This window comes from Haliotis rufescens, unplaced genomic scaffold (genome assembly GCF_023055435.1).
Source record: "Haliotis rufescens isolate VD_foot unplaced genomic scaffold, xgHalRufe1.0.p SCAF_11, whole genome shotgun sequence".
Classification (NCBI taxonomy): domain Eukaryota; kingdom Metazoa; phylum Mollusca; class Gastropoda; order Lepetellida; family Haliotidae; genus Haliotis; species Haliotis rufescens.
This window is the reverse complement of record NW_025963791.1, coordinates 41,455,271-41,481,283: the sequence shown is the minus strand read 5'-3', so window position 1 is coordinate 41,481,283 and position 26,013 is coordinate 41,455,271. Positions and strand designations below refer to the sequence as shown.

Sequence of the window (26,013 nt, the reverse complement as noted above, 5' to 3'; positions counted from 1 at the left end):
AAAGGATTTATTTATTTATTCTCCAGCTGAGAAATTTATTCCCCTCCAAGATGGGATACACAGTATTTTATCAAGATCAAATGGACCAATCAGATCTCATTATTCTGACACTGAGGTATGATAAAATGCTGTGCATCTCGCCCGGGAGGGAAACATATTTCTGAGTGGGAGAATAGATCCCTTATATCCAGCTACAAAGCAAAAAGCTGCATCTTGTTTTCAGGTCTATGAAAGTCATGTCACACAGCACAATCAAACAGCTGTTTTCTATCAATTTTCAGGTGTGTTTTTTCATTCTTTTACAGTGGCAGATTGTAATGTGGCAAGATAAATTTGTTGTAGCAGTATTGCTCGGGGTATAACTGGTTTTATGCATCCCACGTTTTATATAAAAAATGTCCGCCTGGTGCGTCCCAATTGATGTAGCACCAGTGCAGTAGTTTCCTGATGTGCATACAAAAATTCATAAAGAAATATTAAAAGTTATTACTAAAGCTCCAGAAACAAACCCATTTATACTTAATATTAATGTGTTGCCATGGAAATGCAAAAAATAGTTTCTAAAAATTCTGATCAGCCAAGGGCACAGTTCAGAAGTTGCCTAATATGCATACAACATATCATGAGAAACAACAGTTTGAGTTACGCGAGAGGAAGCAACATACCTGATAGAGTCAGTGTTGGATAAAGACAACTAGACACCAGCACGTCACATTGAATTTTATTGAGTCATTGAATAAAGATAAGAAAATATATTGCATTTTTATATAGGACCATACTTCACAAAATAAAGTTTCAGTATTGTTTACTTTGTCTTTGTTTACCTTGTCTACCTTGACAGAGTTGAAAATAGCAGCTTTGAACATGAAAGTCACATGATGTAAAGCTATTAAAATACTGCATTACTGGCTAAAACTGTGCAAATAGAAATATATTCACAAATTACACCAGACCATAATCACTTTTTAGCCATCGTGTTCAACAAGCCCATGCTACTTGCGATTCAGGTTTATTCCCACCGGCCCATAGTACCACCACATCAAAGCCATGACAAGCATGTGAATGTAGGGTTGCAGGACGCCTTCTTCCAGTTGGCTTGGATGTTGTCCGGTTCTAACACTGAAGATGTCAGTAATATTAGTAAAGTGTCCAACACTTCACACCTACCTTGAAAACACTTTCATGTTTAACTATGAAGTCAATGGGCATTGTTTAATAGGGCTGTTACGATTTACTCTCGTATTTGGTGAATCAAACCATATCCATTCATGAATTGAATTTGTTATTCGTGGCCACTAGAATCGAATATTTATGAATATGCAATCATGTACATTTACATACCCTGTACCTAAAAATATCTTTAAGAACATATTTGCATAGATTTCTCCAAAGACAACACTCTTATAATATATAATATGACAGTATTGTGGTCACTGGTCATTGTCATTTGAGCAGATACTAGCACCTGGATAAGTGGAGTATATAAATGTATATTATATTAATTATTAACAAACCAAGTCAAATAATTTATGTTGTTATTATTTCACTGAATATAACAATAATACATCAACTGTTGACTTCTTGTTGTATTCGTAAATTAATATTCGTATTCGTTACCCTATATTCGTGATATGAATTGTATTCGCGTCATAGTGTATTCGTTACAGCCCTATTGTTTACCATGTATGTGAAGTCAGCTCAGATGATACATATTTGTACAAACTGGTAAAATGGTGCCCTGACTAACAAAATTGTAATTAACTTTATGACATCTTTTTCTACGATACTGCAGTGTAGAAGGTCATGACTTACAGTACCAGTGTTGACAGCGACTACTATTCCTGTTATGGGGAAAAGGGGAAATTTTCAGAACATGTTTTAAAAAGTTCCTGCTTGTGAAGTGGCAGGTGACTATTTTGAACACTTTGATTACTATGTACATTTGTGAAACACAGCACATGGACAGCACATGGACAGCTATTTACACAAGTGTACAAGACAGTGAGGGACTGTAGGCAGGTTCATGTACAGTATATACATACAAGTACATTGTAAGTTGTAGGAGAAATGATACGATAGGAAATATGTGCAAAAATATCTGAAACCCTGTTTGTTCGGACTGTATTATAATGCTTGAAATTGTGTGAATTAATCACTCTAACCATGACCAGACGTTACTGGTAGTGATTTCCTTGAAGGTGTAGTTTCGGTATTAACGTATTAACTGTGTCCGGACAAACTAGGTTCCTCTGTATCATCAACAATTGGGGGTATTTTTCTTAAAACCCACCCACATTCATCCACATTCATCCACAGTAAACTACGGTTGTAACGAACTCAAAGGAACACTAATTTTAGGTCATTATAACTGTAGTTCGTTATAAGCATTTCGACTGAATTTCCTCACTGTTGCAAGAACGGATTCATTATTAACATCAAATGCATTGTGATTTCCTCTGCCCGATGCTCACCAGAAATGACATCGATTTGCCACACTTATTCTATTATTCCTTGACAAACAATTTCCTGAAAGAGGTGTGGAGATGGAAAATGACACAAAATATTCATCTATGAAAAACAATTGAACTTATTAAATGAAATTATTCATATCTTTAGAAATTTGAAACAGCTAAAAGGTGAAATGATTATATCCACCATGAGAGAACGGAGGCTTTCTTGAAGTTTGTATTCCAAGTACTTTTCCTAATAATGGCATAAAATAAGTTGATGATATTGCTCCCATTTGCAACAATGTCTACATTCAATATCAAATATAACACTAAGACCTTTCATAGATCTTCACACACATGAGATGGACAAACTGAACATATTTACATTACAAATATACACCGACTACAATGAAGATTCAGTAAGCTTACTTGTCATGAGTAGCATCACCATGGAGGTAACAAACAGATCAGATCAACGTCGACCCTTTCTAACAAACCATGAATCGGATACAACAGGTGCTCATACTTAGACATGATACGAATAGATTGTAGTACAATACTGAAAACTGTTTAGCCAGAATCACAGGGTTGACACAGAAATCTCCCTTACCCATTAATAATTATAAATAGTACCCTTGCCAATTGATAATAGTAAATAAACTGCCCTTGCCCTGTAATTATACATACAATTTCATCTATGTTGATAAATATTCACTGAAACAAAGCATTGCTCTGATGGCAAGAAAACAAGAATTGTACTGTTTTTTATTCTATCGCTATCGCAAGAGGCAATGTCTGGAAATTGACAGTATTTGGTGGATGTCTTCCTTTGCCATACGATGAAACCTATTTGCAATATATATATAGTCTGCCTTGCATGAGCGGAGCAAAACTTTGCTAAGAGGACATGACCTAATCAAGGACTCAATTTCCAAAATATTTTTCAAAGACGGGTATGTTTTTGTCCTAATTTGTCCTAAATATACGATGCCACAATCACAACATGATTAATATTCAAACTTTGATGTCCCTGTTGTGACAAAACTACCCAAATTCAAACATCCCTATTAACCTATGTTTCAACATCCTTGGAATGTTTTGTATTGATAAATTGTGTTGACAAATTATGAAGATGGTTAGCAGGCATCATCATGTCATGTTACATACATTTGTAAGTGTGGTTAATCACTTCCAAGTACTTCAAAAACACCTTTCACAACACTGAAAAATACTGATGAAAACATTTCTCACTGACAACTGCACTGTTTACGGATCTGATCTTCTATCAATTTGTTCATACGTCCCTGCATTAATAATTTCCTCAAAGATGTCACTCTGGTACTCAACTCAAGCCCTCTAGGGATTCATTCTTTTTGAAGTTCTAACATCCAAGACCAAGAAGTAAATGATTCCTGTTTCCTTAAAGTTTCCTACTAGTAAATACAGACTAATGTCATGACAGAAGAAACACTGAGTACCTAGCAGTGACCTCTGAGATGAGAACATGCTGAGGTCAGGGGTATGACAATCTCTGTAAGTAGTATCAGCTGACAAGTGTTTGGTAAATCACTATCGTCTCTTGGACACCTTGTTGATGGCCACCAGTCTGTCGGCTAGCGCTTCATTCATCACTTCCCTCTTGTCCAATCTTCGACCATCAAGGGTTTCCACTTCTTTGAGAATTTTGTCCACAGACGGATCTACCTCTCGCTTGTTCCTCTTGAGGATGCCATCATTCACCAGACCCTGGTTAACAGGGACGTTCTTAGCATCTCCAACATTGTTCAGGTTCTGGACAGGCACGACCACATCGCCCTGTTGCCCAGCAACCTGCTTGACCTTGACCTTAGCCTGCTGTCCTTGTGACTGGATGTTCCCTGGTGCCTGCTGACCTTGACCTTGCTGGCCTTCTATGCCAAGGTTGTTTTGAGCCAGCTGTTGTCCCTGTAGCTGTTTACCTTGCAATGGCTGCTTTACAACTTGTTTTACACTTTGTTGGATGTTTTTCGCTGGCTGTAAAGCTGGTTGTTGTCCTGCTTGTCCACCCTGAACTGGTTGCTGTAAGCCTTGTCCACCCTGAACTGGTTGTTGTCCTGCTTGTCCACCCTGAACTGGTTGCTGTACTACTTGTCCACCCTGAACTGGTTGCTGTAAGCCTTGACCACCCTGAACTGGTTGCTGAAAGCCTTGTCCACCCTGAACTGGTTGTTGTCCTGCTTGTCCAACCTGAACTGGTTGCTGTAAGCCTTGTCCACCCTGAACTGGTTGTTGTCCTGCTTGTCCAACCTGAACTGGTTGCTGTAAGCCTTGTCCACCCTGAACTGGTTGCTGTCCTGCTTGTCCACCCTGAACTGGTTGCTGTCCTGCTTGTCCAACCTGAACTGGCTGCTGTACTACTTGTCCACCCTGAACTGGTTGCTGTAAGCCTTGTCCACCCTGAACTGGTTGTTGTCCTGCTTGTCCAACCTGAACTGGTTGCTGTACTGCTTGTCCACCCTGAACTGGTTGCTGTCCTGCTTGTCCACCCTGAACTGGTTGCTGTCCTGCTTGTCCACCCTGAACTGGTTGCTGTAAGCCTTGTCCACCCTGAACTGGTTGCTGTAAGCCTTGTCCACCCTGAACTGGTTGCTGCAAGTCTTGTCCACCTTGAACTGGTTGCTGTGCGCCCTGTATTCCTTGTCCATCCGGAAATGGTTGCTGTGCACCCTGAGCAGGATCATTGACATCTTGTCCTTCCTGATCTGCACCATCAGTATCCTGAATCAAATCAAATAAAAGGTGACACTGTGGTGAAAAACATCCATTATTGTATTACCATTATGGCATTGCTATATGAAACATACGGGTATTAGGTTGAATTTATAGAACACACAGTTCTAGGCAGAACCATATGCTGACACTCTCTAAGGTTCCCTTCATCCACCCTGATCTACATCTCCAGCTCCATGACCCACCTTGTGCTCCTTGTCCTTGTGCTCCTTGAGCTCCTGCAGGATCTGCTTCTGCTCCTTGATCAGCTCCTTCTGTTCCTCCTGCTGCTCCACCAGCCGCTCCAGCAACACCTGCTGCTTCTGCTCGTTCTCCTCGATCTTCTTCTCCCTCTCCTTCAGCACCTCCTCCTTGACCTTGACCTTGACTTCCTCCCCCTTCTTCTCCACAGCAGCAGCAGCATCCTTCCCGCCTGCTGCCTTGACCTCCTGACTCAGGTCCTTCTTCTCCCGGCCCATCTCCTTCCCCTTGCCCTCAACCGGTCCATCCTTGTCAGGAACTTTAGCATCACCAAGGCCATCTTTTTTTGGCAGTTCCTCGGACTTCTTTTCCTTGGGCTTCTCTTCTTTCTGTATACAGAGTGAGTGAGTTGGGTTCATGTCAAGTAATATCATGGTTTGTCATCTAAATGTAGGGGAGATGTGCCCAGTGTGACACGGGTTGTAACAAGAACATGTGTGGAACTTACAGACCAAGGATCATAATCATAATCAAATCGAACATTGTATACAAAACCATGTCCGCCTTCTCTTGGCATGGCTTAGTGACACAACCTTGCACAACAAATCGCTTTTAGAAACAGTACTAGGCAAAGTGACTCATCTTTGTAAATGCATCACACAATGTGGCTCTTATTAGGAAAGGATGTCACAAAACCTGGTGAATAGTTTCCATAAAACTGCTGAGACTCTGTACCCAATACAAACCCACCTTGTCAACACTTTCTATAGGAGCATCAGGTACCGGAGGCTCAACTCTTTTCTCATTCTTACTGTCAGCATCTAAAACAAGAACCACTGTACACTTTCACACACCTTCAATACATAATCATCTTGTGTATGTCAAACATTTTTTTTGTATCAAAAAATAGTTTTCAGTCACAGACATTTACAATCAGTCATTATTCATAATCCTCACTAACTAGAATTGCCTAGTCTCTAACTAGACTGTACGTACCCCCAGGCGGCAGGTCGACAGGCTTGTTCAGGACAGGGTTCTCCAGGTTGGCAGCAAGGTCCTCGGGCACTTTTGGGGCGACAGGATGGGTGTGGCCCTTGTCCTGGGTGTACAGCGTGGCGAAGGTGCTGACCAACAGGATTGTGATACCCAGCAGCATCACCAGCTGTAATATAATCAACTCGATTGTGCATTGAGCATGTCCCTCAGTGATGTGGATTTTGCGCTATATAAATGGCTTTATTATAATTATTATTATTATTATTTTATTATTATTTTTTATTTATTTATTTATTTATTTATATTTTATTTTTATTTATTTATTTTTTTTATTATTATTATTATTATTATTATTATTTGTTTGTCTGCTTTCTCATCTTCTCATCTTTCAACTTCTAAGAAAGCAGCTGCATCATACCTAACTAATTCTGTAACAACAAGACACTGACTACCTGCAGACACACACATGGCCAGTCTGACCGAGTACACACCTGTGCTATGTGTTTACCCTCGGCCTTGTTTGCCATGACGCGGACAAAGAAGAGAGCTGGGAAGATGTAGCAGATCAGTGTACCCATCGTGGCACCATTCATCCCAAGGATAAACTCAACTGTAAGTACAAACACAGGCATTCACATCTATGTATCTGAAAGTTACACAACTGAAAATATATCTCTTTCAGTCTCAGGCCCAGCTTGTGATGCAGGGTGAATGGTCTTCATATTCAATTACAGTTTTCCTGTATGGGCATATATAGAAGAGCCTCGTTATGATCAGACAAAGAATCTTGAGTAACTGGTGCTGTCAAGCTACTTCATATGACTGACCATTGGGCACAAGGATGCCAGTGATCATGGAGCAGATGACGATGGTGACGGTGATGAACTTGAAATGGATTTCCGGCATGCGGTTCTCCTCCTGAATGTCTTCATAGGACTTTTGTTTCTGCTGCAACAAAACATTGATGTGTCTGTTCAGAACAGGATCACACTGAGGCACTGTGTGTGTGAGAGAGTGTGTGTGTCTGTCTGTCTGCTTTTTGTGTGTGTATGTGTGTTAGTGTATGAGAGTGTGTGTGTCTGTGTCCCATCCCCCTTCTCCCACCCCCCCTACCCTCCACCAAATAATAATTGATCAGTTCCTTACAGGATGAAATAGTGTAGATTATCTAGGTAGACATAGACCAGAGGCCTACCATTGTGACATGATCTGGTCCCATTTGAGAGTCAGTCTTTCTTGGTGGCCATCCACCATCCATCAAAGAGCTCAGAAGCAATAACCAGCAAATGCATCACACTCCCTTTATCTCAGAAAATGAAATACTCGGTACCTGGGGAAAGAGCAGCGTGTAGAGGCTGGCTCTGCAGGGGAAGATGATGAGGGGGAAGGTGACGGCAATGGAGACCACAAACAGCAGCTTCATCATGTCTGCCGCGAATGTGGCAGGGAACAGAGTGATGATGTCACCGCCGATGTCTTTGTCGTAGAAGGCAATGTAACCAAAGAATCCAACCTGGGGATATAATAGTTATCCAATGATGTCACAATTTACTTAAATGCAATAAATGTACATGCTCAACAATGGAAATTTTCTCAAAGATAAGAAATGTATTGAAAATAAATGCACTTGATTAAGATTTTCAAATGATTACCCCACCAACCCTGAAATATTTTTACAAGAACATGACAAATAATACTCACTCTGCCAAACAAACTGACAAGTGTTGGTATCAACTAAACCTAAATATTCGAGCCATGTAATTGCAACTATTGAATTAGAGTAGGTCATGCTTTAATATCCTACGATGAAATAACATGATTCATATGACATCTTTTGAGTATGACCTGTGAAGATCCGGGTGAGAATAGGTCTTCAGCAACCCATGCTTGCCGTAAAAGGTGACTATGCTTGTCGTAAGAGGCGACTAATGGAATCGGATGGTCAGGCTCGCTGACTTGGTTGATCCATGTCATCGTATCCCAGTTGCGTGGATCAATGCTCATGATGTCAACCACTGGATTGTCTGGTCCAGATTCAATTATTTACAGACTGCCATCACATAGCTGGAATATTGCTGAGTGTGGTGTTAAACAACAAATAACCTAACCTAACTTGTGTATGTTTTTTTTATTGGCATAGGTTGTATTTTAAAGACAACATAAAGATGCCTGTTCCTACCAATAAATAGGCCACGGCACAGAGGTTGACAGCGCTGCTGGTGACACCATTGATTGATTTGAGTGTTGGTTCCGGCAGGGAGTCATACAGGAGGAACAGTTGACTGCAACAACCAGGAAACATGGTAACATTGTTGCACTTTGAAACACATAACACTAAATACTTAATAGTTGCACATGCAAATAAACATGACTGATCAAGTGGAAACATTGTTGCACTTTGAAACACATTACACTAAATACTTAAGAGTTGCACATGCAAATAAACATGACTGATCAAGTGGTAACATTGTTGCACTGTGAAACACATAACACTAAATACTTAAGAGTTGCACATGCAAATAAACATGACTGATCAAGTGGTAACATTGTTGCATTGTGCAGCACATAACACTAAATACTTAAGAGTTGCACATGCAAATAAACATGACTGATCAAGTGGTAACATTGTTGCATTGTGCAGCATAAAACTTGCACCAGTGGTAACAATATTGCACTGTGCAACATAAAACTTGATCTAGTTGTAACATAGTTGCACTGCGCAACATACAACTTAATCTTGAGGCTCAACCAATGAAAAAGTTCTTCTGGTCTACAGTTGACCAATAGAGGAATAAGATCGCATGCAATGTCTGACCCAGGGAAAGGTGTGAGGATGTTGTAAGGAAGGTAGGATCAGAGTAGTGAAGGGGACAAGCTCCTCACAGCGCATTGTTTGTGGAGCTCCCCATACTATTGCTGTCACATGTCACAGCTCCCCACTCTACTAGGTAGCAACAACTATGCATGGAGCTGAACTCTGACTGGCCGTTATGTTTACATACAAATGCCGATTGTCATGACACCAGATATTCTTACCCCAGCTAAACTGTTTTGTTTGTTTGTCAATTTGAATTTCTATTTCATTTCAACTATCATGTTATTAGTTTAGTGAGAATGCAAGAGTTCGTCCTCTATCTCGGGCCAATTTGCAATCTTGAACCAATCTGATTAAACAAAAGTAAATTACTCTGAGAAATAGTGACAGTAATAGTTTCCCAATTAACTAGAATAGCATTCTTAAAGACATACACAAAATCATAAATGTCACTACATATGTAGTCAGGGGTAAAATATTCAAGATTCTTGTAATGGCCGCTTGCATACTGGTGGCAGCGATGATACCAGGGCCCACTTGCACAAAGCAATCTTAGCGCTAAGATGATCATAACTCCCATTCTTTAACATAGGCTTAAGATAGTCTTAGCGCTAAGATTGCTTTGTGCAAGTGGGTCCTGGAGGGTGACAAGAATATAAATGTCACTACATTTGGGTTAAAGGGAAAATATTCAAGATTCTTGTAATGGCTGTTTGCAGTGCACACTGGTGGCAGCGATGATACCTGGAGGGTGACATAGATGTCACTTGCAGGGAAGGAGCTAGTACGGGGAGGGTGTGTAGGGGTGATCCTCATGCTGACCAGATCACCAGACAGCATCTTCCCAAAGCAAGGGCGTTAATTGACTATATAGATAGCCACTGGTCGCGCTACAATCGAGCCCAGAAACTCCAGCCTTGTTCGGCAAGGGTGGAAACTGGACTTTTACAGTCAGTTACCTCCCTTGCCTCGGGAAGATGCAGACACAGTTACTCACGTCTGACAGCCGAATGACAGAGAGAATATGGGTAGAGTCTGAAAAAGACCCTCTGGTCTCCAGAATGCCACCTTATGGTACCAGCTTCCTGTCCACAGGTTTGAACCCGATAATGTCAGCACCTGGGGAGAAATGATACAGTTAGTTGTTGAGGAGAAGTACTTACGTCTGACACCCGAAAGAGAAGGAGAATATTGGAAGAGTTTGGAAAAGTCCCTGAGGCCTCCAGAACCGCACTGAAGAATACCACTCTCCAGACCACAAGTTGGGTTTGGACAGGGTCAACACCTGCCAGGAAGAAACAGTAGACAACATGCAACAAAAAAAAGACATGCATCAAAGCTGAAGACGAAAGTCACCCTTCACCATTAAACAATATTACATTGAAATATTTTCCGGCCACCATACTTAGATAACTCTTCCCATGGGTGTAAATGTACATTTCATCGACACATGCAGAAGTTACAACATGTAAAGAGATGGAAACAGATGGTTGATACCCACCACTGATAAACTCGCCGACAAAAGAAACACAAATACCATACATGTTGGTTAATATATGAAGAATTATGCACATTCAAGAGACATTAGATTGGTGTTTAGCGTGTAAAGGAAAGCGTATGCAGCATATCGTTATAAGAACAAAGACACTCTGTGGTAACACTTGACTCATCGTTAGTTTTGTCATTAATTGGTACACATCGGAAACACCACTTCTTTACGTGCATACTTCTCTATATATTTCTATGGGTCTCGTTTATTTTGGCGGTAAGTGCAAGCGCACGCACACACATGCATGCACACACACACACCATTGCCTGATAAAACAAGAACCTATCAACATTGATGGTTTCCTTGACAACCAATGAGTAAAGTGACACATTGTGACCATCTGATCCTCATGAGTCAGCTCATATCACAAGCAAATAGTAAAGTTGTTACCATGGGAACGACAGCCACCCTATAGCAACCATGTCCACTGGCAGAGTACACACAATTACAACACTGAGACTGTCACCAAGGTTACCAACTATAACTACTCACATAGAAGACAAAGACGGTGTAGAAGCAGATGCAGATGGTGCTGGCATTGCTGACGCTGCGGAGGTCTTTGAGCAGTCCGAGAGGCAACCCCACGCACAGACACAGGAACACAATGAGGTATGTGCGCAGGTGGGGTGTGTTCTGGAACATCAACACAAAATAAATAATATCTGTTCAACTTATCCTTCCCACATTTATGACTTTTTAATTGAGCCTTGCATGATTAAACAAACCCTGTACATCTGTCACTGATAAAGGAGGACTATGTTGGATGGCCCAGTACCCATGTTCATGTTGATATAATCTAATCAGGACCTGTTTAGACTTTAAATATGACATGTACCAAGCGGACAAATACATGCTTCTCAAGTTAACAGATAGACAAACTTTCCTTGGCGGTATGACCTTGAAGAAGACATTAACCACTGACATTACCGAACAAGTCCACGGCCCTATAAAGGAGACATAGTTCATTTGATACCTCTGAGACGTCCATGCACTCAGAGGTCAAATTCCGACAAAACTTTAAAGCACAACCATTTACATGGGGCTTCTTAATTAGCATGAAAATGGATTTGGTAACAGCTAACTACACCCTTGAACTTCTTTACGTGACACATCACCATCACGATCACCAAACTCTGAGTGTCACTGAAAAAACTTCCTGTTTACATGTTTTGCTTGAAGTGAAAGTTTGGAGAGGATGTATGAATTAGAATTACAACATGAAATGTTACCTACCTCCACCCCCAACACCTTGGACACAATGGCTGGCCCCAGGTCCCCAATGACCACGATCTGCGCAATGAGTGTCCCGATCTGCAGCCCTATCATGCTGTGGACAGAAGCAGTCATGCATCACTGGTTTCAGAAACCTGACTTGTTTGTAACTGTTTCTACCAGTGCCATTTGATGCACAGAAACAGACGCTTCCTGAATGAAATCAGTGGAAATATGCTTACCCTCAAGTACAAGATCATTACACATATATAGCGATGTGCAAGCATGTGTGTGTGTGTGCATGTACTAGTATGGATAAAAGCTGGTTTTATAGTGCTAGACCACTGAGATACCATGCCGCAGTTTAACATGGATACCCACTCATACACATGTACTCTGAGCCGACCAGTCCTTGTTTTATTGCTTTCATGCCAAACGTCAAGCAAGGAAACAAGAACCATGTTTAACGTCTCGTGGCATGACACACCCGGGGATCAAACCCCCGACCTTACACTCTCCAGGTATAAATTGTATCACAAGCATGACTTAGAAGTTGATGGATGACAAAGTAGACACAATTTATGGATAACAACTTCTTTATTTACTGTAAAGGCATATTAATTCTGATTATAGCTAAAATGGATAGAGTTATCATAAAACCGCCCGCATGTTATTAGAAATGAGCGGGCCACTGTAACTTGATAATGCCCTCATATTGCTTGACAACGGGCCACGCCTGTTGCTAGGTGACGTCATAGAATAGGGATAGGTGACGTCACGTTTAATAGTGACGTCATCTGGTTTGTTCTATGACATTTCCATATTTGTAAAAGTGGGTCAGTGACATTTGTGTTGATTGCAGTAAATGTTCCAAAACCGGCAATGGTTTTTCTTTTTATTTGATAACAAATTCCATCCATTTTTTAGATATAATAACAGTAACGCCATTTTTCAGGGCATTATCATTTACAGAAGCCTCCTTCGTTGGGCAGTTAATGGAAGACCTCAGGCTTCTGCAAATGGTAATGCCCTGAAAAATAGCGTTACCCTTATATTATCAGTCCAGGTGTGCATTCTATCCACTGGACTAAGAGGACTTTCACATGTGTAAAGACAACATCAAGCCTCGTGAACCATTTGAGTGGAGTTCATATAATTACAATATATTATTGTTATTATCATCATCATACTCTAACTGTCTGTTAGTGACACTTACCCGACTTCAATGACAAACTTGCCGGCAGCACCGAAAGTGTAGTATGCTGCAAGAAACATGTCACACTTAGTCATACTCCTACTGAGATATCATACTGACATCAAAACATGATTTCAGACCATCAAGCAGAACCTTGAAAAAATATTCAGGCTACAGTCTCAACTATTACTCCAGTTACAAAACTGACTGACGGAATCAGCCATAGTGAATCACCCAGACAATCAAAGCTTAACTTTAACCTACACAATATTGATCAGAGAAAACAACATTGATTTCAAGCACATAAAAATAAAAAAATAAACATTTGCTGTTACCGTGGTTACTGTATTTTTAACATTAATGTTTTTGTAGGAACTAGTTCCTACTGATAAAAATATGTTGCATAAAATATGACTCATCAAAAGAATGGATATAAGTATTTTTATTGTTAAAATTCCATTAAATATACAGGAATCAAGAGAAACACTGCTCTGTTTGTTTGTTAGACATGGCAACCATGGAAACATTATTGTAAAACATTATTTTGTAAATCCCATTTCCCCAGACATTGTCCCCATACACAGGTAGTAACTACCAGTTGTTTGTTTGTTCTTCAGCAACATTCATGGCATTAATGACGGTGTTCTGTAAATTATCATATCTGGACCAGACAATCCAGTGATAGACATCATGAGCATCGATCCACGCAATTGGGATACGATGACATGCATCAACCAAATCAGCGAGCCTGATAACCCAACCCCTTAAGTCGCCTCCTACGACACGCATAGTCTCCTTTTACGGCAAGCATGGGTTGGCGAAGACCTATTCTACCCCGGATCTTAATGGGTTTACTTCTTAAGACAAGCACAGGTTGCTGGGAACATATATTATCACCAGAAAATCTCCACAGTTGTCACAGAAATTGAGTTGGTCAATAAGTAATAATACCTCAATATTATTATAAACGTGTTATTTAAATGGCCTGATCTACAACAGTCTAGTCTACAACTGGGGTAAATCAGACTGCTGTGTTGCCAAGTTTAAAACATCTCAACATTCAGTTCGTGATTCAACCATACCTAGAAACTCATACGACCTCTTCCTGCTGACGGCTGCAGCCTTCATGAGAAGCTGACATGACACCAGGGTCAGCCAGGTACAGAAAAGCAGCAGAACAATACCAAGAACAATGCCACACTGAAAGGAACAAACGTCAAGGATTTACAGTGGGTGTGTACAGTTTTTTAATCTTACCAGGGTTTACAGAATCATGAGGAGCTAATTTATGAGGGCCTTTGCTCCACAGTCTCTGTAATTAGTGACACATGTGAAACTGAGATATTGTTTCTGAGTAACAGGGTAACCATTAAATGTATGATTGATATACAAAAAGACTTTGAAAGACTGAAATGTAACTTGCTAGGACTGACAATTTGACTGAGCAAAGTCACCCTAAACCCCTATTGTTTAACCACAAGGCTACTGAGCTGCAGGTTTTAGAGAATAAAAGTTATCTCATGGGCGAGGAAGTGATAATACTGTCCCTGGGTAAGTAATTTACCCAGGCAAACTATTCAACATTAAGTTAGAAGGATCAAATTATCAGAATTCGAGGGGGTCAAGTCAGACAGACCTTCACCAAATGGGCAGAAATAAATGCTGTGCAGAATAAAAATAATTTACATTCCTGTTACAGCTGATAGCAAGAATCACATAAATAAAAAGATAGTAACGAAAGTGTTTACCTGTTTGAAGCAGAAGGGCATTGCTAGGACAGCCACCCCAATGATGCTGTTTCCTAGGTTGAGGATGTAAGGCCAGTTTCCTGAAGACATTTTGATATTGTGCTCTGAGGTGCCACCTTCTACATCAGAAGTAATTTTGATTTCTTGAAAATATCACCCTAAAAGTAAAAACATAGAGAAGGTAAAATATTGAATACTGTGTCTCACAAGGTGTAATATTGCATACATTAGCACCATCATTTCCTATTCGTGTTAACAGGCAGGAGTGAATCTCATGAAGAGACCATTTCTTAGAAGTTTTATAAGAATTATTATAAATAAAGCACATGAACTTGGTGCAGAACTTCGCTTACAAATCACATTTTCAAACACGATATTAAGATTTATAAACACTTGCAAACAAATGCCACATCATCGATATAAATATCATACAATCATTTTTCATTGTCTACTTAGGCGTACTACTGTCTGTTAATAGAATTTCGAACTTGATCAAATTATTTCCTAGGATGTTCAAATGGTGCCATCGGCATGGCATGCCATCAGTTTGGCGTTTCTGGTCCGGTGTTTCTTATAGACTCGAGTAATTATTTCCTGTCATATTAATCATGGCAATAATTACACTTTGTACATGTGTTCTTTTCACATTCACAGTTTTCAATTAAAAGGTAAATCATACTTGCGACAAGTGTTGTTTATTAACGGGAGCGGGTAAACAAAAACAAATACGTGTCATGCTCCATCTTACATAAGGGAGATAATCCACCGTGTGTTTGTACTTCCGGTTCCATCTCATACCGTAAGTACCATAAAGAACAAACCAGTTACCGTATTGGACGTAACAAGCGCTCCGCTCTAATAAGCGCCCACGGCGATATTTGCTAATATATTGGCTAGTGAACAATCCCAGTTAGCAACCTTTCCGATTGATCAATGTACACAAGACTTATTTATTCGTGTATAATATGCACTCGTTTGTTATATGCACCCTTAATTACGGGCAATTAAATTCTCGAAAACATATCTATCGTGTATAATACACACATTCTTCTTTTTTATCATTTCAGGCTGTCAGCATAAACCATAAAATTTACAATCTTTCAACCTCGTTTTTAATCTCACCAAAATTCTAATTCTAATAACAGCCCCCTATTTCTAATTTTGAGAGCACCCTGGGCGCTTATTACGTCGAATACGGTATTAACAAAATGACAGTTGTTATAAAAAAAATAATTTTTAATAATAATAAAATGGTAAGAGAATTATTCTCAGATTTTATGTAATTTGAATTAGATCTAGAATTCTAGATTCTACATGACTGCTAGATGGAGGCAGGGAACTTTGTCATTTACCGCCTTCCCCTAATAATTTTGTCACTAATCTTCCCTATCCCTAAAATAAAATGACCCCTCAATGCAAATAAGCTCTAAAAGATCTATTATATTAATGCAGTTTCCTTGAAATAAAACATGCTGTTACTTGCAAGTACAATCTGTCAGCTAAAAAATAAGTCATGTCATTTTAGGCATTCATGAATATATAGATTCTGGCATACACCATTTCCTTAGGACTAAAATTTATTGATTTGGCTTGGCAGCAGATCTGCTACGATTCCAATTGTACATTGACAGTTTATGGTTTATAGGGACCAATTCTCACCATGCTCATCTATGTGTTTCATCACATCCTAATATTTCAAGGGCCTCAATAACCAAACTCTCGAGGGCCTAAGTGCCCCCTCCCCCCTCTCAGTGCCCTTACTGCCCCACCTTTCACCTTTCAAGGGCCTCCCTACCTAACCTCTCAAGGCCACCCCACAAGGGCCACATTGACCCACCTCAAGGGCCTCACTGATCTCTCAAGGGCCTCATCGACCACCTCTCAAGGGCCTCACTGACCACCTCACAAGGGCCTCACTGACCACCTCACAAGGGCCTCACTGACCACCTCAGAAGGGCCTCACTGACCACCTCACAAGGGCCTCACTGACCCACCTCAAGGGCCTCACTGATCTCTCAAGGGCCTCACTGACCATTTCACAAGGGCCTCACTGACCACCTCACAAGGGCCTCACTGACCACCTCACAAGGGCCTCCCTGACCCATCTCAAGGGCCTCACTGACATAACACTCAAGGGCCTCACTGACCACCTCACAAGGGCCTCACTGACCACCTCACAAGGGCCTCACTGACCCTCCTCTCAAAGGCCTCACTGACCACCTCACAAGGGCCTCACTGACATAACTCTCAAGGGCCTCACTGACCACCTCACAAGGGCCTCACTGACCACCTCACAAGGGCCCCACTGACCACCTCTCAAGGGCCTCACTGACCACCTCACAAGGGCCTCATTGACCACCACAAGGGCCTCACTGACCACCTCGCAAGGGCCTCACTGACCACCTCACAAGGGCCTCAGTGACAACCTCACAAGGGCCTCACTGTGTCTGTGTACAACACAAGACTTCATTCTCTACCTCCAAGTGTCTGTGTACAACACAAGACTTCCTTCTCTACCTCCAAGTGTCTGTGTACAACACAAGACTTCCTTCTCTACCTCCAAGTGTCTGTGTACAACACAAGACTTCATTCTCTACCTCATAGTGTCTGTGTACAACACAAGACTTCATTCTCTACCTCCAAGTGTTTGTGCAATAGAGATATTAGCTTTGATATTACACTTACCAGTTGAAATATGACACTGACAAAAACCAAGGCAGATGAAAAGGGAAAAATATATTTATTACAAAGTCAAACTGTAGGTTTATTCACACCAAGATACATGTGTAAACGGTGGGACTGATATGGTGACATCATCAAAGGGTGTTCATAGACAGCAGATAAAGTTGACAAACAAAAAATACTGTTTTGAACAAAAATACTGAATAGAACAAAAATATTATCAATATGTTCTTTAAAATGGCAAGTAACATTTGCTTCAATGAATGACAGTGTAACCACACAGGAAACACACACAGGGACTTATTAAATAGACTTACTAAAATCTTGTAAAATATTATGGAAATATGCCATGTCTTGTGGTGAAAAATACATCAGTGCATCGTGAGTTTTCATGCATCAATAAATTCATTGGCTAATATATATTACTTACTACTGATTCAGCGACCCACCCAGCAGTTTTGTCAGTCAGATATTGCAAAATGTCTTGTAATTAGCGTGTCAAGTTCACTAAAAAAAAATTGCCCCTACAAACATGTGTCTGCAGCTAGCTTTTCCTTTTGAACCTACTATGTAATATTAATAGTCAAGAAGTTTCGAAGCAATTTGAAGTAAATATGTGTATGGCGTAATATGCGTATACATATGGTAAGGATATGACTTATGGATGAACAACTTCTTTATTACAATTTCAAGTTGTTCATCCATAAATCCTCTCCTTACTTAGAACTCCAACTTCTAAATGCCTATCAAGAAGATACATATGGTATCGTGACCTATGTGACCTTGCTGTATCGTTTCACCCCACCAATTGTTTCCTTATATACACAAAGACCTTGCCATTGAATTATTTTCTGACTTCTAATGCTTTAAGACAACACTTTCCTCTATTTGACTCCTGTCTTGGCAGAGTAATGGTGTCAGAATTGCTAGAAACATACATATACATTGTGTACACTAGCTAACAATATTTTCATGGAAACATGTGGACATATAAAAAAACTTTTTTGTTGTCTTTTTATAACGTTAAAAAACAGAAATGATTTAATTCAGTTAACATTATTAGTGCATTCATATATTTTCAAATAAATTATGATACATGTAGTCCTAAAGTTAAAAGATTTAGACTTTGGGAACATATTAAGTGACATTAATTTACAAGGATTTAGCTGACATTTTTATGGTCATACAAAATTACACTCTATGCCGAGGTATTTACAGTAAACATACACTTGATTATTACAACATTACTGAGACCATTGAAACCACGCGTAGCACGTACAGGCAGGAGCCTTTACATGTCCCCTTCCTTAATTCCGGACAAAGACATCAAAAATGCCAATTGTGATTGTTATGAAACCTTTCTTTGAAGTTCACTGACAAATAAATAACTGCCTAACATAAAATGTCACTGTGTCAGTTTCTTAACAATGAATGCCAATTTCCCTGTGTGTAGAACAATATGGAGTATTGAGGAAACCCACAGGATAGCAGGCCCATCACCATCACTATCAGATCATAAGTTAAATTATTCACAACAAAATCACTTCCCCTCCGTTAATACTTCCCATCGAAGAAACCGGGGTAGAATACAATCTCATTAAAATCAGATCCTAGTTCTCGCTACCGCTAAACAAAGATCTGAGGACATCCCATTATGGGTCACGTCAGACCGACCTTGCGCAAACTTTGACTGACCAATGGAATGACCAATCAGAAGGCAGCTTTCTCGTGCTTTACGGCACTAATTTCAAATTGGCGACTATACGCTTCGAAACATATTTTGACAAATTGCCGATTACAAATTTGAAACCTGAACAAAAGAACATTCTGGAATGGCTAATAGATGGTCTAGATTGTATGGATACAGTCGTTAAACCAGTAACTATCGTTCGGAGTTAAAGTTTTCAAGGCTGCATGATCAGAAATCACATTCTGACTGTCACTTTCATAATCAGGTTAGCGATGCTCTGATTGGTCGTATGAAAGGTCGTTCTGACGTGACCCGTAATGGGATGTCCTCAGATCTTTGTTTAGAACTAAGGTCAGATTTTAATGAGATTGGGGTAGACTATGTCCCCAGCATAACCACACTTGTCATAAGAGAGACTATAAGCATCGGATGGTGACAAAGTGTGACCTAGATGACTGTGCGCCACTCGGACTTGAATATGTCTGTTAACCACTGATTTACACAGCCAAGATTTGATTATTTACAGATTGCTGTAATATAGGGGGAATATTGCAGCCTCAGAATAAAACAACATTCACTCACTCAGTTGATTATTTACAGATTGCTGTAATATAGGTGAAATATTGCAGCCTCAGAATAAAACAACATTCACTCACTCAGTTGATTATTTACAGATTGCTGTAATACAGGTGAAATATTGCAGCCTCAGAATAAAACAACATTCACTCACTCAGTTGATTATTTACAGATTGCAGTAATACAGGTGGAATATTTGCAGCCTCAGAATAAAACAACATTCACTCACTCAGTTGATTATTTACAGATTGCTGAAATACAGGTGAAATATTGCAGCCTCAGAATAAAACAACATTCACTCACTCAGTTGATTATTTACAGATTGCTGAAATACAGGTGAAATATTGCAGCCTCTGAATAAAACAACATTCACTCACTTAGTTGATTGCCATAGTATCGGTGGAATGTTCCTGCTTGCAGCATTAAACGGCATAATAATATATTTAATAACTTTGTTTGCCCTTTGTCATGACTCAGTCAACATGTAAACTACAAATCAAAGTCAACAGTGTAGGTGTTTTTTGGATGTGTTGCTGAATATAACATGACATATTATTTTCATTTCTTGCACATACCCTTTTTTATAAATAATCTCTAACAGTATGATCATAAAGCTTTCAAACATTATTGGAAGGTCATTGTCAAACAGGTCCAACAGAAGCGGTTTGATGACGGGGAATTATCTCTGTTACCAGTAACTTCACCGCCTCCTTTTCATCAATTCCACTTATACCACACAACTTTTGAGGTGTACGAAGATACTGCATACTAGTTACATATGAGTTACTGCTTTGGCATAACATGGAATAATATAAGTAACTCTATCAAAAGTTGAGTAGTACATAAGAACAATGCCGGCATGGATCACCACCATCATCATCATCATCATCATCATCATCATCATCATCTTAATCATTGGGGGCACATGTGGCCCCGTCTTCTAATGTGTCACAATTTGCCGTGTGCAGAGTTGCATCCCTTAGGTGTGCCAGAATCCTATGATCATGTGTTTTGACTCCCAGATTCCCCTGATCATGGTTCTCGGTTTGCCCGTACCACACTCATGCATTTCTTCAAAGTGGAAAACATCCAAGGCCTGCATCACTTCAGGCTTTCCTCCCAGATGTCCCAACGGACACATCATGATATAACTGAAACACTGTTCCAAGTGGCGTTAAATCCAACACACTGACTCATCATTGTCCTCCTCTCCGTCCTAGGACCTAAACATGCCGTTGCAGTGTCCCAGCTTCTGATGCCAGTCCCCCACAAAACACAGAGCCCAGGTGAACAGCGGCAGCACCGCCAGCGTCAGCGACATGAGGACCAGGGCATTCATCAGAGACCGGTTCATGGCAGTCGTGTGAGGCCTGCGCAATATACATACATAGAGAGGTTAATATGATGCTTTGTTCAACACGTTTGATGGTTCTCAGGAGTAAGGTTTAACTTACCGGGATATGTGGATTTATTTAAGAATTGACTTCAAAGTATTTTGCATTTATGGAACATAAACACTGGTGTGCACACAAGATTTAGAAGATTTATGGAAATTGTACACACTATTTTTAAGTTGATAATTCAATAAACACAAAAAGCACATTGAAGTCAATTCTTGTGAATAAATTAATCATTAACACCAAAATACTGTAGAAAAACATGAAACCAGTGACATCATTCATCCCACAATGCAACACTAGCCCAGCCCATTCTATTATCAGCCAACCAGCTAGCCTTAACAGTAGTCCTTTGTTTTCAGTTTACTAAAACATAAACTGAAAAGAAGTGGCTTAGTTAGCCACAGAATCACTTGTTATTTATTGACCTGCAGGTAGGGCTGAAACGGGTAGAGAAAATGATACTCGAGTACTCATACCCCACTACTCATGAGTTCCTCGAGTATTCGTCAAGGCCGCAAAGCGACCAAGATTGCTCTGGGTTCTGGGGGCATGCCCCCTCTGAAAATTTTGAAAATCCAACCCACGGCGCGGGGAAGATCAACACACGCACCCTGCATGTCAGATACCTTGGGTTTGCTTGATGGTGAACACCTGAGGTTCTTATTGGGAAATATTATGGCATCAGCCGTGCTGGGGTTAAGAGCTGATTGTTTCTCCGAGATAGTTTGTCCAGCTGCAGAAAAGGCTCTCTTTGAACTCAAGCTTGTACCTGGTATTGCAAGGTATTTTCTTGCTAGTTCTTGCATCTTCAGTTCTGGCAACTACCACTAATCAAAGCGGCTACCACTAGTCAAGCAGCTACCACTAGTTAAAGTGGTTATCACTGGTCAAAGCAGCTACCACTAGTCAAAGCAGCTACCACTAGTCAAAGCAGCCACCACTAATCAAAGCGGCTACCACGAGTCAAGGTGGCTACCACGAGTCAAGGCGGCTACCACGAGTCAAGGCGGCTACCATGAGTCAAAGTGGCTACCACTTGTCAAAGCGGCTACCACAAGTCAAGGCGGCTACTACGAGTCAAAGCTGTCACAAGATGTTATGATACAGGGAAACAGTGTACTGGTGGAGTGACGGCACACACATACCTCCCTAGTGATGTGAATCTGCAGATCCCCAACCATGTGATGATGATCAGCAAACCTCCCATCTCTCTGTAACCATGACAACACGATAAGGAGATATTCCAGCACAAACCTTCCATAATGAAAACTATTAAAATTCACCCAGTTTTTTTGGTTGATTTCAAAATGACAGATAAATAATATAAATGACAATTAAATGATTGTTTATATTCAATTTTCAAAACTGACATCTCCTATTGTTTGATACGGTTTCATATTTCCCTGTCGGTGTATATATGAAGGTGCTCGGCCCACCTGCCCTCCTCGTGTTGAAGCGGGTTCCCGATGCGGCCACTAATGACTTGGATCATGGTGATGATCTGGTACCCGGAGTAGGCTAGACACAGTGTGAAGTGCACCACCGACATCCATCCTACTATCTTATTTTCTGTAAAACAAACACATACTTTCAATCCGGCGACTGGTTCAAATAACCTGATCCAAAGCAACAACAAAAAATAGTTTATGTTTTCATTATTCTCACCACCACTCTATCTTTCTTGGATTAGAAAGATTAAAGGGTAAATGGAACCTTGTTAAACAGTGTAGCAAATGCAGGTGAGGAGACAAAGGCCTTCTCTGACAGAAGTAAATACAATGATGTCACTGTAAAAATATCTAACATCCTGCAAAGAATAAGCAGTTACTTTCCACCTCTTGGCCAAATAAAAAAGAAACAATGAGATTTGCACACACTAAAAATGTATCCGCCAATCTATGCTAATCAGGGAACAAAAAGATCTGGAACCAGACACAGTAAATGCACACATTATACTTTCACTGTTGGTCCCAAGAGGTCAACATATTGATACAATGTTGATCAGTGTATTACAGAAGGTAACAGTCGTGGGTAATATGGCACAGATTATGTTGAATATATATATACCATACTCTTTATACAGTCCCTTCTCTTGACATGAGTTGCCATGACGACTGGATGGAACATAAATCTTTTACTATTTTAATTTTGTCTGTTTGCCACATCAGTTACTGGAGTTCTAGTGACACACACCAACTTAACATGCAAAATGAAATAGAAAACATCAGGCCTTGCAGGTAGCACAACACACACTCACCAGACAAGCTTGGTTTTGCAATGATCGGAAGACACAGCACAGCGGGGATAACATATATTGGCTGAAACAAATACAAGACTTTAACACAAATCTTAACAAATTCTCATGTCATAGCACTATCGAGCCGTCCCCTCTTCCCCTGCTACGAGAAAAGAGAGAATGACGTGTATACCGATTTGGTCACCTGTTTCCAGTGCGCTTGCGCAGACAAAGGATGTATTTGGTTAGCTTTTTTTCTGCTCTCCGGGAACACAGTTCACAAAGTTTCCAATTCTCGGAAATGAGTAGAGATAAGCAATAGTATGAGTCAGGCTTAGGTGAAATATGACACAACGGTTAATCAGCACAGCCTCTATACCACATGATGCAATATCCACCAGTCACTGTCATTCAGATTGATTCTCTGTCTGTGCGATGATATAACACAATAATCCAATAGCAGTGTCGATATTACATTGATAGTACAAGGTTCAATACTCACCACCCACAGGTACCAGTCACTGTCATTCAACTGGAAAACAATTGATACCATTTGTCTTTGACTCAGTGACAATATACAAAATACATTAGTAAATGGTAGATTGTAATGAAAGCTAAAGAGATACATACATTTTTACTATTTTAAGGCTTGTGTTCTCGATACGATAAACCAGTCCCATACACTTGGTTTTATGGTCTTATAAATATGCAAATGATGCAGTATCTTCTTCCAAGCTCAAAATGCCAAAACGAGGCTTTCTTTCTCAATAAACTATTAACATTCCCAATATGATTTGATACAAGTTTCCAAATGTGTTGCCAAAACAAGATACAACAATGGCTGCAAGTCAAATGGCACTGTACGTAACATCTATGAAAAAATGGGCACTTCATTCAAACATTGCATTCATACAGAGTTTCTAATGCTACTTCATATGAAATTATGTCTTAAACATGCAAAAATCACATATTTCTTCCTAATACATGATATGTACAATATGGAAACACATTTGGCTTATAATCTCTGTGTCCCAATGTACATTCAACTACTGGTACACTGTAAATGTAAATAAATAATCTGCAAGTGATTCCATGGCATTTGATTGGCGAACCAAGTTTTGTATTTGTTTCCTTAAACCTGAGACTATAAAATAGATTAAGTACCATCTACAGTTTTTTGTGTTCATGATAAAGTGTGTCTGTGAATTTATTAAAAAGTATCAATCATTTTATGATGAAACCAACACACTCACATTGTAAAAGGCTGCTAATGAAAAGAACAGTAGCATGAAGATGTTGATGGCACGCCAGACATGTTCCCACATCCCTGACTGTATCTTAGGGGTGTCCCCGGCCGACGTCGTAACACGCTCATAATCCATCACTGTAAATATGGAATCAGACTGATATATATATATGTCAGTTCAAAAACTCACCACTTTCACACAGAATGAAAGGGATTGAAACACCGAAAATGGTTCTTGTTTGATCAGAGTAACTATATTGGCATAGACATTCTGTTACATAGCACTGTACACACTAAAACATGCTGAATCTACATCGTGTGTTGATTCTTAATGCTATCTGAGATCATGTTTTGTTGGTAATCTACATCAGCCGAGGGCACTGCTGGGGTCCAACAGTCAAGATGTCACAATACATCATATAACATTCACTGTTGACATGGATCGGGCCAAATCAACACTATTACAGCTGTAGCTTATAAATAGAAAAATTGATAAAAAAAACATTTTTATTTCACATTTGAAAAAACCGAAATCATTTGTTTGTTTGTTGTTTAACGACACACTCAATATTACAGCCATATGACGGCAGTCTATAAATAATCGACTCTGGACCAGACAATCCAGTGATTGACATATGAGCACCGATCCACACGATTAGGATACGATGACATGCATCAACCAAGTCAGCGAGCCTGTCCACCCGATCCTGTAAGTCGCCTCTTACGACAAGCAGAGTCACCTTTTACGGCAAGAATGGGTTGCTAAAGACCTATTCTACCCCGGAATCTTCACAGGTCGACTGTTTAATAAGTGACCACAGTGGAGTACTAACAAGCATAGTCGCCTATTCTAACCCGGATCTTCACGGGTAAAAAAAAACGATCTCAAAACAATTGGAAATCACACAGAATTTAACAGATAAAACTGTGGAATTGTTGTACTAGCTACTTCACTACATCATCACTCCAGAACATGTAAAACTATTTAATATTTACCTGTTTACCAGCAGTAAACTGCCTTTCCTCACGTTCAAGTTTTATCTGGGCAAGTACGGTAATAGATACCGGGCTGTCGAATACTTCTTTCTTTTTTGCTGCTGCTGCTTTGTCACTCGGTTCGTGTGAATTTACGTGATAGACAGACTCACCCGTCAGTGAATGTTCGCACTGATTTTCATAATAATAATTCAAAATGCTGTGCACGCTGAAAATCTGTCACAGACGTGTGTGACGATTACCGATGTGTGTGTATGATACATAGACTCCACA

The 26,013-nt window shown here is 40.0% G+C and overlaps 2 protein-coding genes across 7 annotated transcripts; both read right to left on the bottom strand.

The window, feature by feature from the left end:
- Positions 1-709: 709 nt before the first annotated feature.
- Positions 710-15,674, bottom strand: LOC124142287 (putative sodium-coupled neutral amino acid transporter 10). Of its 6 annotated transcripts, none has more exons than XM_048392745.1 (16): positions 15,594-15,674; positions 14,915-15,072; positions 14,249-14,366; positions 13,188-13,233; positions 11,993-12,086; positions 11,252-11,392; positions 10,374-10,495; positions 8,575-8,677; positions 7,726-7,908; positions 7,223-7,343; positions 6,887-7,005; positions 6,396-6,561; positions 6,150-6,220; positions 5,405-5,788; positions 4,677-5,207; positions 710-4,616 (listed from the first exon to the last, which is right to left on the bottom strand). In XM_048392745.1, exons 2-16 carry the CDS (start codon positions 15,002-15,004, stop codon positions 4,020-4,022), a joined length of 2,886 nt encoding a protein of 961 aa, XP_048248702.1. In that variant the 5' UTR covers positions 15,005-15,072; positions 15,594-15,674; the 3' UTR covers positions 710-4,019. The 6 variants fall into 6 exon arrangements, with proteins under 6 accessions (XP_048248702.1, XP_048248705.1, XP_048248704.1 ...); XM_048392748.1 differs by having other exon boundaries at positions 710-4,496; XM_048392747.1 differs by having other exon boundaries at positions 710-4,606; positions 4,757-5,207.
- Positions 15,675-19,542: 3,868 nt separating this feature from the next.
- On the bottom strand, positions 19,543-26,013 carry LOC124142289 (transmembrane protein 220-like). The gene is made up of 7 exons (XM_046510678.2): positions 25,741-26,013; positions 24,752-24,882; positions 24,001-24,030; positions 23,520-23,580; positions 22,699-22,831; positions 22,408-22,473; positions 19,543-21,232 (listed from the first exon to the last, which is right to left on the bottom strand). The coding sequence occupies exons 2-7, from the start codon at positions 24,878-24,880 to the stop codon at positions 21,079-21,081; spliced, it is 573 nt and encodes a 190-aa protein (XP_046366634.1). The 5' UTR covers positions 24,881-24,882; positions 25,741-26,013; the 3' UTR covers positions 19,543-21,078.